Below are 14251 nucleotides of genomic sequence, written 5' to 3'. Positions count from 1 at the left end.
TATCGTTTTATCCAGAACTCGATGTGACAGCCACGTGGCACACGTTGAGGTAGTGTGAAACGACTCGGCGTACGCGTCAATCACGCGAAAGAGGGGGGGGATAGTAATAAAACGGCGTCGTTGAGTAGTAAAAACGATGTCGTTTGTTTCTATTTTACGACCGTATATACTATAAAGTGGATCGTTTACGAAATTGGTTGAGCTGGAGAAGGAGAAAAATGGCGGGAAAGTATCGGAGGCGAAACTCGAGCCCTAGCGATTTGCTTAAGAGAATCAGAGGTCAGATTTTGAAGTTTTTTTTATGATCGAATCGATTTTCGACTGGTTTTGACTCTCTTTCCATCAGATTTCACTCTAGCTGTGGTGGAAGATCTCGGCAATGGACGATCTCCTGTGCTCTCCATCGATCGGTTCAGCAATTACTGTTCAAAATCCAATGATTCATGGTTTGATTTTTTTTTTTTTTCCCTTCCGGCTCAATGTTATTTCTGTTTCGCTCGCGCTCTAGTTCGTGTAAATTGTTTTTTTTTCTTCTTCTCTTGGTCGAGAATTAATAACCGTTTGAGGAAATGGAGATCCTGAATTTAATTTATGCAGTTTCTTTGCTTAGAATTCATGATAATTGAAATTGAACTGATTTACACGGTGTAATCACCAACACATCGATTTTCCCGGGAATATACGAACGATAAGTAGTGACGGAGCCAGAAAAGACCATCAGGGGGGCTAATTTGAAAAACAAAATTCAGGGGGGGCTTGATTGTAAAAAATTTATAAAAATTGGGCCAAAAGTATAAATTTTCAAAGGAAAAAAATGTAATTTTTTTTAAAATAGGCAAAAAGTGCAAATTTTTTTTTTGAGGGGGGCTTAAGCCCCCCCCTGGGCCTTAGCTGGCTCCGTCACTGACGATAAGCGCAGAGTCGGCCTCCTCTGAGGACAGCCACGGCCGAGTGGGAAGCGAGATTTTCGTGATAGGCTCTTCGGGGGAAAGATTCCAATCCGTACGTGTTGATGCTTTCGTGTTTGTAGAGACCCAATAGAGAGCTCCGTCGAAGAAAGCCTGACCGCTCTCAAATCCGGCAGAGAGTACAACATGACAACCTCCATGTTGTAAAACTATGGTATTTTTTAAATATTAGTATTTTCAAAGCCTTTGATAAATACTTCATTTTTTGAATGAAATTGTATAAGCGGAAAAAAAAAATTATAAGTCAAATGTAACAGGTAAACAAGAAAAAATACTATAATTTTTGTAATAAAAGATAAAAAAAAAAATACTGTAACTCGATATTTTTTTACCAAATTTTGAAAACAATGGGTGTTTTAACATCTATATCACTTCAACCACATCTATAATGGGTGTTTAGTGAATTTTAAAACTGGTAACAAAATGATAATTTAAGACTAACTGATAGGAGAAGATTAAAAAAAAGAAAAACTATATAGTCAGCTAGTCTCTTGAGATTTTGTTACACGCGCATCATAAACATTAAACCAAAGTAATAGACATGATAGTAGATAATTTTGAAGAAGATGAATCTAGAGAGATTTGGTGATCGAGAGAGATAATGCTCTTCTCGTCAGATTTCTCATTAACCTTCAAGTATTACAGAGTTTGTTATAAATACACTTCAGAATCTTTAACAGATCTTTAACAGCCTAACAACTCTAACAGAATTCCAGCTCATCACCAGCTCACTAAACCGACTCTCTATTGCGCCAACGTATCACGGAGTTCTCCTTGCTCATTGGTTGAAAGTTCCCTCAGTGTAACTGATGATGTGGCTGGTGTTGATTGGCTATTACCCCCCCTCAAACTACACGGAGATTCCTTGACTTGGAGTTTGTCCTTCAGCTTCAAGAAGCGAGTGACGGAGAGAGTCTTCGTGAGTAGATCAGCCGTTTGATCAACTGTAGGAACATAGCGGATTTCAAGCTCATTACGCAGTATCATGTCACGAACAAAATGGAGATCAATTTCCACATGTTTCGTGCGAGCGTGAAATACAGGGTTGGCAGCCATTGGAGCAGCTCCGATGTTGTCGCACCATATGATAGGAGTCCTTGAGAGAGGCACTTGTAGTTCACGAAGCAATGATCTGAGCCAAGCAATTTCAACTGAAACATGTGCCAAGGCACGATATTCAGCCTCTGTAGATGATCGAGCGACCACCCCTTGTTTACGTGAACTCCAAGACACCAAGCACCCAGCAAAGACAACACAGTAGGCGCTTGTAGAACGCCGATCATCAGGATTACTTGCCCAATCCGCGTCAGCAAAGCTCGTGAGATGAAGAGACTGAGTTGGCTTGAACGCTAGGCCGTGTGTAATTGTGCCTTTCAGGTAGCGCAGGATACGCTTACAAGCCAGCCAATGAGCAATTGTTGGGGCCTGTAGAAACTGGCTCAGACGATTGACAGCATGAGCAATGTCCGGGTGTGTCATTGCCACATACTGTAGAGCTCCAATCGTGCTCCTGTAGATGAAAGGGTCCTCCATAGGTTCACCAGTGAGCTTGGACAGTGATTCACCAGGGGCAGCTGGGCTCGAGCATGGCTTTACACCAGTCATGTTGAGTCTTTGAAGAAGATCAACAACATATTTTGACTGTGAAAGGTAAAGGCAAGTATTATCTCTGGTTGCTTCAATTCCAAGAAAGTAATGAATCGAGCCAAGCTGTTTGAGAGCAAATTGAGCATGCAGATCAGTAGTGAGCTTAGCAATAGCCTTGTCATTATTGCCAGTGACTAGGATGTCATCAACATATACAAGTAGGAGAATGTAGATCCCACCAGTGGCAAATATGAACAAGGATATGTCGGCCTTTGATTCAGTAAAACCCCAATGTAGTAAAGCTTGACGAAGTCGATCAAACCATGCTCTCGGCGCTTGTTTTAAGCCATAAGACCTTCATTCGCCATTGAAATGCTCTGATACCAAGATAATTTTGAAGAAGATGAATCTAGAGAGATTTGGTGATCGAGAGAGATAATTCTCTTCTCGTCAGATTTTTCATTAACCTTCAAGTATTACAGAGTTTGTTATAAATACACTTCAGAATCTTTAACAGATCTTTAACAGCCTAACAACTCTAACAGAATTCCAGCTCATCACCAGCTCACTAAACCGACTCTCTATTGCGCCAACGTGTCACGGATTTCTCCTTGCTCATTGGTTGAAAGTTCCCTCAGTGTAACTGATGATGTGGCTGGTGTTGATTGGCTATTAATAGTAAACCAACGTCCTATCTTTGCATATTATGAAATGGCTTTTATTTATTAATTTTGGACAATATATTTATTATTTTTGTAACGAAAAAAACAAACTCTTGTTTTCGTAGGCAAACGAGAAAATCTCTAGAAGAAATGGTTTTATTATATTTATGGAGAATATGCTTGTGTACTCTCTATGGATAGAAAATAGACACAGTGAGATACCAATTGGCATTCTTGTTATTTTTTTTAGTATTTTTTTTTTGTAATTTATTAAGGGGTGGTAATATTTTGATCTTCTTAATAACAATGATGGTTAAAATTTTACTATTTTTCTTTAATAAATCATTATTTCTTTAATATATATTTTTATTTATAAAAAAAGCTTAAATTTTAATTTTCGCCTAAGGCCTCGTTATACATTAAATCGGCCTTGATATTAAGTTCAATTGAAGAGATGCCAAGAGTTGATTCAAAGAGTCACACAAAAATATCTTTTCAGTGGATGTGAATGATGAGTTACTACAAAGATAGGGTAGTTGGCAAGACAATTTGTTGTTTGAAAGATCTAGCCAAGTCAGCTTGGTTAGATACCATGGAAGTTATTATCACTAATATCAAACCAAGTGATATTAGTGAAAGACAAATGAGCCAGTGAGACCTAGGGTATTATCAGATAAAGAAAGAAGTTTAATATTTGACAGACTAAATATATTTTCTGCAAATCTCCGTTTGAGTTGGTTGGAATCAAGGCGCAAAGTTATAAAAGAATTTGAGAGGTTCATGAAAGAATTGGGTAAGACGTCAAATTTTATCTATTTGAACCCTTTATTTATTTATTTTAGAACGCAATTGATCTTAGCTGATAAGGAAAATGCATATTTTGATTTTATAATTAAACTAGGGAAAATTGCCAAAAGTAGGATTAAATTAAGGCAAAATTTCATTTTCCTATTTTTTTTCAAAAATTTAGTCCTAGTTAAGAAAATGTCCCTTCAAATAATCTCTCAAATGAAAAAGAAAAAAAAAGACTTATATGATTGATCACTCGAGCCCGCTTTTTACATTTTGTCTTTCAGAGCTTGGACTTACGTCACCAAAGAAGCATTCCTTTGGATCTAATATAACAATGTGTAAATCATGTTGACATAACCTAAATACAAGTCTGTGAGACAAGTTAGGTTTGCAACAACGAAATTCAATTTGGTGCTTTTTAGTTCACTTACACAGTCCCACTGATATTACATATAATACATAATAGTCCTCTATATCTGTTATTTGAATTCGGGCAGCTAATAATGTTAGAATGCATGAAGAATTACAGTTTGTATTTAATTTCGGAAAACAGTTGGGTCAACTTAATTTATCAATAATTTTAAAGCAATCCATAAAAGCTGTATATTAAATTGGACAATGTGTGAAGTTTTCAAATGTTGTGTGGACAGGTTCATATTTGCCATTAAATGTTAGTATCGATCGTATCATAACCTAGTAAACCAATTCGGTATGAATTACTCTAGGAAAAACGGGTTTAAATTTCAATGTTACTTGAACTTATACTTATGCAATAATAATATGCCGATTTACAATTTTTTAATAACATTTTTTTTATTTTTATTTGGTTTTAAAAATTATGTTGAATGTCTGAAAATTTCGAATGCTTTTTTTTTTTTTTTTTTTTTTTTTTTTTGTGGATGATCAAAATTTAAACTAACAATATGAGACCTATAATTAATTTATGTTTAGTCTACTCTAGATAGACTTGTTTGTGTTTACTTTTCAAATCCAGGAAAAAAAAGACTAAGACTTAATGGAAGATTGTATTAACGTGTACTGAGTGTTCCATCAGCAATGAATAAAAATATTGGACCATTAATTTTAATGTTAGTCAACATAGACTTGCTTGTGTTTATTTTTCAAACCCATAAAAGACGGAAGACTTGATGGATGTATTGGCTGGCTAGTGAATTATCAGCAATTTCTATGTTAGTCAACACAGACTTGCTCGTGTTTACTTTTCATATCCGAAGAAGACTAAAAACTTGATGGAAAATTGTTTTGGCTGGTCAGTGAACGTTCAATTAGGATTAATATCGCTTGGACCACATCTTTAGTGGGTGTCCAGTGAATTTTTCAACATGTAACAAAATTGATAATGGATTAGTTAATTACCTAATTGTTTTTTTTTCTCTTACTTCCACGAAACATTCTAATAAAATAAGATCTAAAGACCTAAAAATACAAGAGAGGAGAGGAACATCTTCTCATGCATGCTAAGCAAAACTCCATTTAAACATGGTTTTTGATATAGTGGTTAAAGCTTCAGTAATAACAATGAACGCAATAATGGTTATGTTCTTCAGCAAAATATTATTATAGAAAGATCTCGTCTTCCAAATTTATTGACTTGAGTTGACCTGTCAATGAGCAATGAAAACCGATAAATAAAAATCATTTCATTATTTAATTGCATAAAACATTACAAGTAGGAATTTCTATTGGTATGATGATACACGCCTGAAAAATATTTCATTGCAACAAAATAGGAAAGATACAAGATTTTACAAGCTTTGGATGGGCTTGTTCTCTCCCAATCCCAAGGAAACCATCCCAATTCTTTGCTCAATATTTGCATTCCTATTCCTTTCATTCACGTTTTATTTATACTAAGTAATTATTATATCTAACTATTAATTTTTAATTACCATGCTGCCTTTAAAGTCCTAAAATATAATTAATACCACAACAAATAAAAAGGTTGATATAATTTATTAAAAAAAAGGGTTGATATATATTACCCTTTCTATTAGGTAATACATAAAGTGAATCGTAAAAGAAATACGTTAGGGAAAGCTATGATAACCGTTTCCTATTCCGAATCTGTTGAGATTTCTCTAATTACTCGAACAACTAATCTTTTCCATGTGTTTTTGAGAAGTGGTTAACCTCTCTTGTCGAATTTTAATTGCAATTATTATATAGCAATAATAGAGTTTATGATAGGGATAAATCTAAAAATATGACATCTTGGTAGTGTTTTTTCTCATTATTCAATATGAGCAATTTATTCTAAAACTATGACAAGTAATGTCATGAAAAACAGTTGTTTAATAACATTTTGTCATTAAAATATCGTTAATGTAGTTTTTCTTTATGACAATAGGTGAGATATGTACAAAAGGACATCAGGTGAAAATACAAATGTATCCTCTGAGTAATTTGGTCGAAATTCATTAATACAAATATATTAAATACTTGAAAAATTCGTAACGTTACCATTGGATTTTGTGAAATATCATCAAACCGTCGATTTTCTTTTTCATTCATAAAAAAAATGTAAATTAGTTAGGATTTATGCTTTTTGCATGGTAAAAATATAATGATAAAATTGGTTCAAGCATGGGATAGATATTTCACATCATGATCACAGAGTCGGGGGTTAATTATTTGACACTGAAATTACAAGCACAAAAAGTTAATTTTGACCAAACTCGGGAATATATTTGTTAGATTCCTCGAAATAAATAAAAGATCCAATTCAAGGTGGATACATTTTTTTAAGGGCCGACTAAACAACTAGTCAAAACAACACCCCTACTTTAAAATTATAGCTCAACTATTAACATATTTAGGAAAATAATAAATTTATTATGACAGCATTCTAATATTCCAATAGTACCCTTAGATTAATATTATTAACTATCATAATAAATAATATCATCCATAACAAAAAAAATTAGTAAATCTAATTAACAATAACAAAAACTACAGCAAATAAATTTGTTGTAACAAGAACGACGGTAAATCTTATTTACCGTAACAAGAACAATAGTAAATATTATTTACCATAACAAGAACAAAAGTAAATCTTTTTTACCGTAACAAGAACAAAAGTAAATCTTATTTATCATAACAAGAACAACAGTAAATCTTATTTACCATAATCGGAAAAGTATCAAAGTTGAGAATTAGTTAATCTAACAGTAAATACGATTTACTTATTATTTCTGTGAACAATCGAGGATAATAAATCTAACAGTAAAAGTATCAGAGATGATGATTAGTTAATCTAACAGTAAATACGATTTACTTATTAGTTAATCTAACAGTAAATACGACAGTATATCTTATTTCCAAGATCAGTTCATCAAGAAAAATGGACGACTTCGATCAACTCCCTGACCCGGTGGTTCTCCTGATCTTCAACTCCGTCTCCGACATCAAAACCCTCCTCCAACAGTAAATACGACAGTAAATCTTATTTCCAAAATCAGTTCATCAAGAAAAATGGACGGCTTCGATCAACTCCCTGGCCCGGTGGTTCTCTTGATCTTCGACTCCGTCTCCGACATCAAAACCCTCCCTCGATGCCGGGCCGTCTCTCGGCGCTTCAACGCCCTCGTGGACTGAGTGAGAGAAAGATGATGAGGAGGAGTCGGCGTGGCCGCGCGATTGGACTGAGTGAACTCTCGGACGAGCTTCGCGGCGATCGGAGGAGGCTTGAAAGGCTCGTGAGTGACTGATGGTTTGATTGGATAGACTCGTGAATGACTGATGGTTTGATTCGATATAGCCACGATCAGAGATTGAGGCCGAGAAGGGAAGTGAAAGATGTATCGGAGATTTGCTCGGCGTAGAGGCCGTACGGACACACAAGAGGGCTGTTCTGACCCTCCGGCAGAGCTCCGGCGATAGCTTCGAAGGTGAACGTGGTTCTGTGGCCGGACTGGTATGAGAGATCGTCGAAATCGGAGGAAGCCATGAAAATTTTGGAATCTTCTTCTCTGAAGAAATGAAAAATGGTTTTGGATTTGGTTTTTGGGAATTTGAGTTTGGGATTGAAACGAGAGAGAGAGAGAGAGAGAGAGAGAGAGAGAGAGAGAGAGAGAGAGAGAGAGAGAGAGAGAGAGAGAGAGAGAGAGAGAGAGAGAGAGAGAGAGAGTATTTTGAGGCAAAGGGTAATTCTGGGAACTTTATATAATTTGGGCTAGTTACTTAATAAACTAATAATTGAGCTATTATTTTAAAACCTCTCTCTTCAACTAGTTCTTTATCAATCTCTTTTTTTAATCAAAATTTAAGGTAGATAATTACTTTCAACTTGATTACACTTAAAAAGAACAGAGAAGAATCGGCAAATCCTCTGGTCATTCAGATCATATTACATGAAAATAGAAAGAAGAAAAAAAAACAAGTGCCTCTTCAGTAGAACTCACAACACCACTTCTCGTGCTCATTCCTGAGTAGAAAAAAAAAGGGAGTTAAAATATGAACAGCCAGATATATAATATCAAAGAGGAAATTACCGAAAAGCACACCTTATTTAATATGCTTTATTATGTCCGCTAGACATTTGCAGTATGGTTGTCTAGCAATCCTTTTTTGAAGCCAAAAATCGAATCTTCTGGTGAACAACAGAGCGTACCCAATGGATACTCCGATTCCGAGACCTGCACCGTATCCAATAGTTGCAAACAGCTTCCACGTCAGTGTTTCATCGTCGCCATCGTCAACCTCTTCATTGTCATCCTCTTCGTCGCTACACGGCTTCGTCAATGGAAATCCACACAACCCCGGATTTTCACCATATGAATTGTTGTTGAACGTATTGAATTGTGTTCCTCGAGGTATTTCACCATCCAAGTTGTTGTGGGTGAGATTTAGAAAATTGAGTTGTTTCAGGTTCGAGGCCAGTTGTTGCGGGATCTCTCCGGCGAGCTCGTTGAATGAGAGGTCTAACCATTCGAGATTACTCAAATCTCCCAACGAGGGTGGGATCGGACCGACGAGATTGTTGCGAGAGAAATTGAGGCCTTTGAGCGAATCCAGCTTCCCGATCGCTTTCGGAATCGCACCCGTGAATCCATTTCTTGAGAAATCAATCGTTGTGAACAAGGTTTGGATTTTCTCCAGCTCGATGTAGTTTCCTTTCATTGACACCGCCACAGAGTCTTGATAATAGTCATACCCAACGGTCAAACTATTTTCCAAGTACTCCAACTTATTTGCATGCGCACCGATCATTGCCTTGAAATTCTCAAAATATTTTGCTGGCAAGACACCCGCAAACATGTTGTCGGAGAGATCCATGATTCTCAAATTCTGAAAAGGAAAGCTACTCTTGGGATTCTTTATTGCACCGTGAAATCTGTTAGACCTCAATACAAGAACTCGTAGCTCTGGAAGAGACTCCAAGAACTGAGGAAAAACGCCATTGAGTTCGTTGTTTCCGACATCTAGAACTTCCAAAAGCTTGGAGTTAAGCAAAGATCGCGGCAGCGGGCCTTTCAATTTGTTTCCGTTGAGATTTAGCGTTCTCAAAGAGCTTCCATTTGAAAAAGCTGAAGGAATAATGCCATCAAACTTGTTCATTCTCAAATCCAAAACTGACAAAGAGTTGCTGAAATTTCCAAGGCACGGAAGGATACTGCCGTTGAAGCTGTTGTTTGACAGGTCGACAACTTTGAGAGAATTGTGGTTGCAAATCAGAGATGATATTCCTCCATTCAATTGATTGTTGGATGCAAAAAATGCAACTGTAGACTGAGGCAGAATCGGAAGATGGCCTTGAAGCCGATTAGATCGGAGGTCAATGTATTCGAAGCTATGATTCAGTGGAGGAATTGGGCTTATGTGTGTCAATGAGTTGTAAGAAAGATTCAGACTAGGAACATATAGAATATTATCTGGATTTTCGGAGAGATTCCACAACCATGCGGGAATACTACCTTCAATTTTATTTTGGGAAAGGTCTAAATAGTTTAATCGCTCTAAGCTTTTCAGACCGTTTGGGAACTGAGAAATATTGCAAGAAGACAACCTCAAATATGAAAGAGTTTTTGACTTCAAGACAGTGTGGTTAGAATGGGGGATGGAAATAACAGATAAGCTATTAAAAGAAAGGTCCAGCCAATCAAGTGTTCTAAGCTCTAAAAAATGTTCCAATATGACGACACCACTCAATTTATTGTTCCCTAGAAACAAGGACTCTAGATTTGGAAGGGAATACAACCAAGTGGGTATTGTCCCATAAAGAAGGTTGTTGTTTAAACTTAAGGATCGTAAATTCAATGGAAGAGGTCCCAAGAGTTGATGAGTTGAAGAGTCACATAGAAAAGCTTTTTTAGTTGATGATTTGCTACAAAGATAGGGTAGCTGGCCTTCAAATTTGTTGTATGAAAGATCTAACGAAGTGATTTCACTGCTGAATAATGTTGGAAAGGTTATATCTCTTTCTAATCTTATGTTGTAAAGCGCCAAATCGGTGAGTTGACTGGTCCAATTTTGTTTAGGGAATGAAACAGTGAGACTTGGGCTATCTTCTAAATAGACAACTGTAAGGTTTGGCAGCCGAAAAATATGTTCTGGAAATCTCCCTTTGAGTTGGTTGGAACGAAGAAGCAGAAATGTAAGAGAAGTTGAGAGGTTCATGAAAGAATTGGGTAAGACGTCAAACATGTTGACATACTCTAAACTCAAGTGTGTGAGAGAAGTTAGGTTCGTCAGGATTCGTTTCAAGCTACTTGTCTCGGCTCTTAACTCACAATATTGACTGAAATCAGAATCAATCTCAAGTGAATCATAAGAATCGATTTCAAGTGTGAGCAAGTTAGACAAGTAAGCAAGTTCTGGAGGAATATGGCCACTGAAATTGGATTCTAAAAGGGAAAGATGAAGCAAGCTGGGAAACCTACCAAAGTTGGGTGAGATTGAAGATCCTTTGAAATCATTTCCAAAGAGATCGAGAGATCGGAGATGAGTGAGAGAGAAAAGGCTGCTGTTGGAGTCCATGTCACCTTGTAGCCCACTGAGGAAGAGATCAACGACGTGACCGGTCACGTTGTCGCACGTGACTCCCCTCCAATTGCAACAATCTTTGCTCATATTCCATGATTCAATATCGCTATAATAATCTGTGATAATAGGAAAAGAGTTTTTGAAAGTGAGCAAAGAAGATCTTTCATGAGGATGACAGAGTATTGGCGAAGAATTTGTTGAAGAAGGATTAAGGAATAAGAAGAGAAACAGAGGAATCACACACAAAACCCAACCCATTATCTGATCTCAGTAGTGATGAGATATTATTGTATGAGGTTTTATTTTATCACATTCGAAGATACAGCTTATATATAAGTTCGCCCAATAAATATCGATTGTTTGGGGGCATATTCGTAATTCTCAGATACACTCGTACCAAATTACATCCACAATAAATTAAATAAATTGGGACCAGCGACGAATAACTTTGTTCTAACGGATTACATCCACAATAAATTAAATAAACTGGGACCAGCGACAAAATAACTTTGGTCTGGACTATAGAAATAAATTTATAATTGCAATTAATCCGGAGTTTTACAAAAGTGGACTTAATTACAAGTTTTGTGCATTTCACTTCTACGTTTTAATCTCGTAGTCTGTTCTCTTATATTTTAATTGTCTTCTCTTTAGGCTGATGTTCACAATGAAATTGAATTTAATGCTTTTAGTTTACTTTTACAGTCTTACTGATATTACATATAACACTAATAGCGCTCTCTGTAATTTCAATTTGGGCAGCTAATGTTAGAATGCATGAACAATTACAGTTCGTATTTAATTTCGAGAACAGTTAGGCCAACTTAGTTTATCAATAATTTTGATACAACTCATAACGGCTGAATATTAAATTGGAAAATGTGTGGAAAGTTTCATATTTCGTGTGGAAAGTTTCATATTTCGTGTGAATATTAAATGTTAGTGTCGATCCGTATCATGACTTAAGTCAACCAATGCAGTATGAACTCTACGGAAAAGGGGTTTCATTGTTATCTGATCTTATACTTAATGCAATAATAATAATCGTGTTTGTTACACTATGGCTGAACTTTTAAAATGCCGATTTACAATTTCATATGAACATTTTTTAAATTTTAATGGAAATTCGAAACAAGTTCAGAATTTTTTTTCTACTAATTATTTTATAAAATTATGTTGAATGTCTGAAAATTTTGAAATTTTTTCTCTTTGGATGATCAAAATTTAATCTAACAGTATGAGACCTATAATAAAATTAATCATCTTATTTTTTTATAAATATGTTATTAATTAGTAAATTTTATGTGTTTCTGAAACGAAATTATAGTAAAATAATACTTTCCTTAATTATATGTTTCATTTTGAAACTCTATATACTATGATAAAACTCCTCACAATCTACATTTTTTTTTCTTTTATTGCTATATTGATTTGACTTTTTTTTTTTTTTTTTTACAAAGGGTCATTTGGTTGCATAAACATGTGATAAGCATGAAAGAGAAGTGTGAATAAAATCAAACAAATAATAAATACAAAAATATGTTACTGATGTACGTCTATTTATTTTACATCTTATTAATTATTGTGTATTTATGATTAATTTTTTTAATTGTATAATCTATTCTTCATTTTGTATACACAACAAAACTAGTTACCTAACATTATCAAGTTCCTTTTTTTTTTTATATCTATAACATTATAAATCTATATTAGTTTTAGCCCTCATTACACGATAATTCATGACTTCGTCCCCGCTTGCTTGTGTTTACTTTTCAAATCCAGAAGAAAAAAAAAGACTAGACTGTCTAGTGAATGTTCTATCAGCATTGAATAAATATGTTGGACCACATCGCTAAGTATCCCCAAAGACTCTTCTATGCAACGATGCATTTGTCGATAATAAACAAAGTGACATCTATAATTTAATTTCTATGTTAGTCAAGATAGACTTGCTTATGTTTACTTTTCAAACCCAGAAAAGACTCAAGACTTGATGGAAAAATGTATTGGTTGGCTAGTGAATGTACTATATCAGCAATCATGTAGAAATTTCGTTACTTGATATTGGGTGTCATATCAGTTTAACAACTTGATAATGTCATACGACGACAATATTGTCCGTAAGTTACCTATGAGTATAACTAAATTTATGTTGGTCACATACTTGCTTGTGTTTACTTTTCAAATCCGAAAAACTTCATGGAAAATTGTTTTGGCTGGTTACTAATCGTTCAATAAGGATTAATATCACTTGGACCACATCTTTAACGTGTTGATTACATGGTGATTAAAAACTTCATTCAGAACTAGACGTTTCAATACTTGCTTGTGTTGATTTTTTTGGCCAGCTCAGCTAAGACCAACGACTTCCTAGAAATTGTATTGTCATGTCAGTTTCACAAGTTGATAGAAGAAAGTTGAAGAACAAAAAGCATCGTTATTGTGTAAACATGACCGGGTCTATAAGACTATAACCACAATAAATAAGGAAGTATTTCATATTGTTTTTATTTTTATTTACAAAATAAAGATATTATGTGTGTTTTAATATTATCATTAATACCACAACACAAAAGGTTGCACACGTCAAATATAATTTAGAACTGAGCCCGGCTCTAAAAATTTTGAGGCTAAAGCAAATTTATTTTTACAAGTATTTTTAAATTTTTATTTAGACTATTTAATATATTCGAGCCTAAAGAATATATATTTTAAACTTAAAATATATTAAAGTTAGATATTTTTCTACATAATTTAACCCTAAAATATATTAAATTTAGATATAAACGTTTATTTAGAGGAGACCTAAAGCAATTGCTTGACTTCCCTAGAGATCAAGTTGGACTTGAGTAGACCAACTTTAGATTCCGAGTAAAAACAAAAGACTAACTTTATTAGTTCCTTCATTTCTTATTATTGTTATATTGTAAATACTACCATTTTCGTTTATTTTTTACAAAAAAAAAAAATTGAACTCTCAAAAATACCCTTAATATAATATATATTTATTTACTATTATATTAAAAAAAATCAAAACTTCTCTTAAAAAAAATCCTTAACTTTTTGTAAAGAAAGTTTTTTATTTAATTTTTTTTATATATGAATAGAAATTAAAGAGTTCTTTCATTAAGGGTATTTTTCATTAAGGGTATTTTAGAGAGTTCATTTTTTTAAATTACTACCACACAACCGATTTTAAATTACTTTTTGTAATTTTGATTATTAGTATGTCACACAATA

At 34.6% G+C, this 14251-nt stretch overlaps 1 protein-coding gene across 2 annotated transcripts in view; it reads right to left on the bottom strand.

The window, feature by feature from the left end:
- The window catches only part of LOC149398767 (receptor-like protein 7), a 28915-nt gene extending 17609 nt beyond the window's left edge, over nucleotides 1-11306 (bottom strand). The window contains exons 1-2 of one of the 2 annotated variants that reach the window (XM_089614874.1): nucleotides 8533-11306; nucleotides 8173-8453 (exon numbers count right to left, since the gene is read on the bottom strand). In XM_089614874.1, coding sequence (XP_089471000.1) covers nucleotides 8534-11269 — 2736 coding nt within the window. In that variant the 5' untranslated portion in view covers nucleotides 11270-11306 and the 3' untranslated portion in view covers nucleotides 8173-8453; nucleotide 8533. Of the gene's footprint in view, nucleotides 1-8172; nucleotides 8454-8532 lie in introns of those variants that run through there. The other variant, XM_089614873.1, reaches the window with a different exon arrangement.
- Between the last annotated feature and the right edge of the window lie 2945 nt (nucleotides 11307-14251).

Source organism: Urtica dioica, chromosome 5 (assembly GCF_054948205.1).
Source record: "Urtica dioica subsp. dioica isolate 48M chromosome 5, U.dioica_male_clone48M_v1_H2, whole genome shotgun sequence".
NCBI classification, from domain to species: Eukaryota; Viridiplantae; Streptophyta; class Magnoliopsida; order Rosales; family Urticaceae; genus Urtica; species Urtica dioica.
The sequence above is the reverse complement of the archived record's forward strand: the minus strand, read 5'-3'. Positions and strand labels throughout refer to the sequence as shown.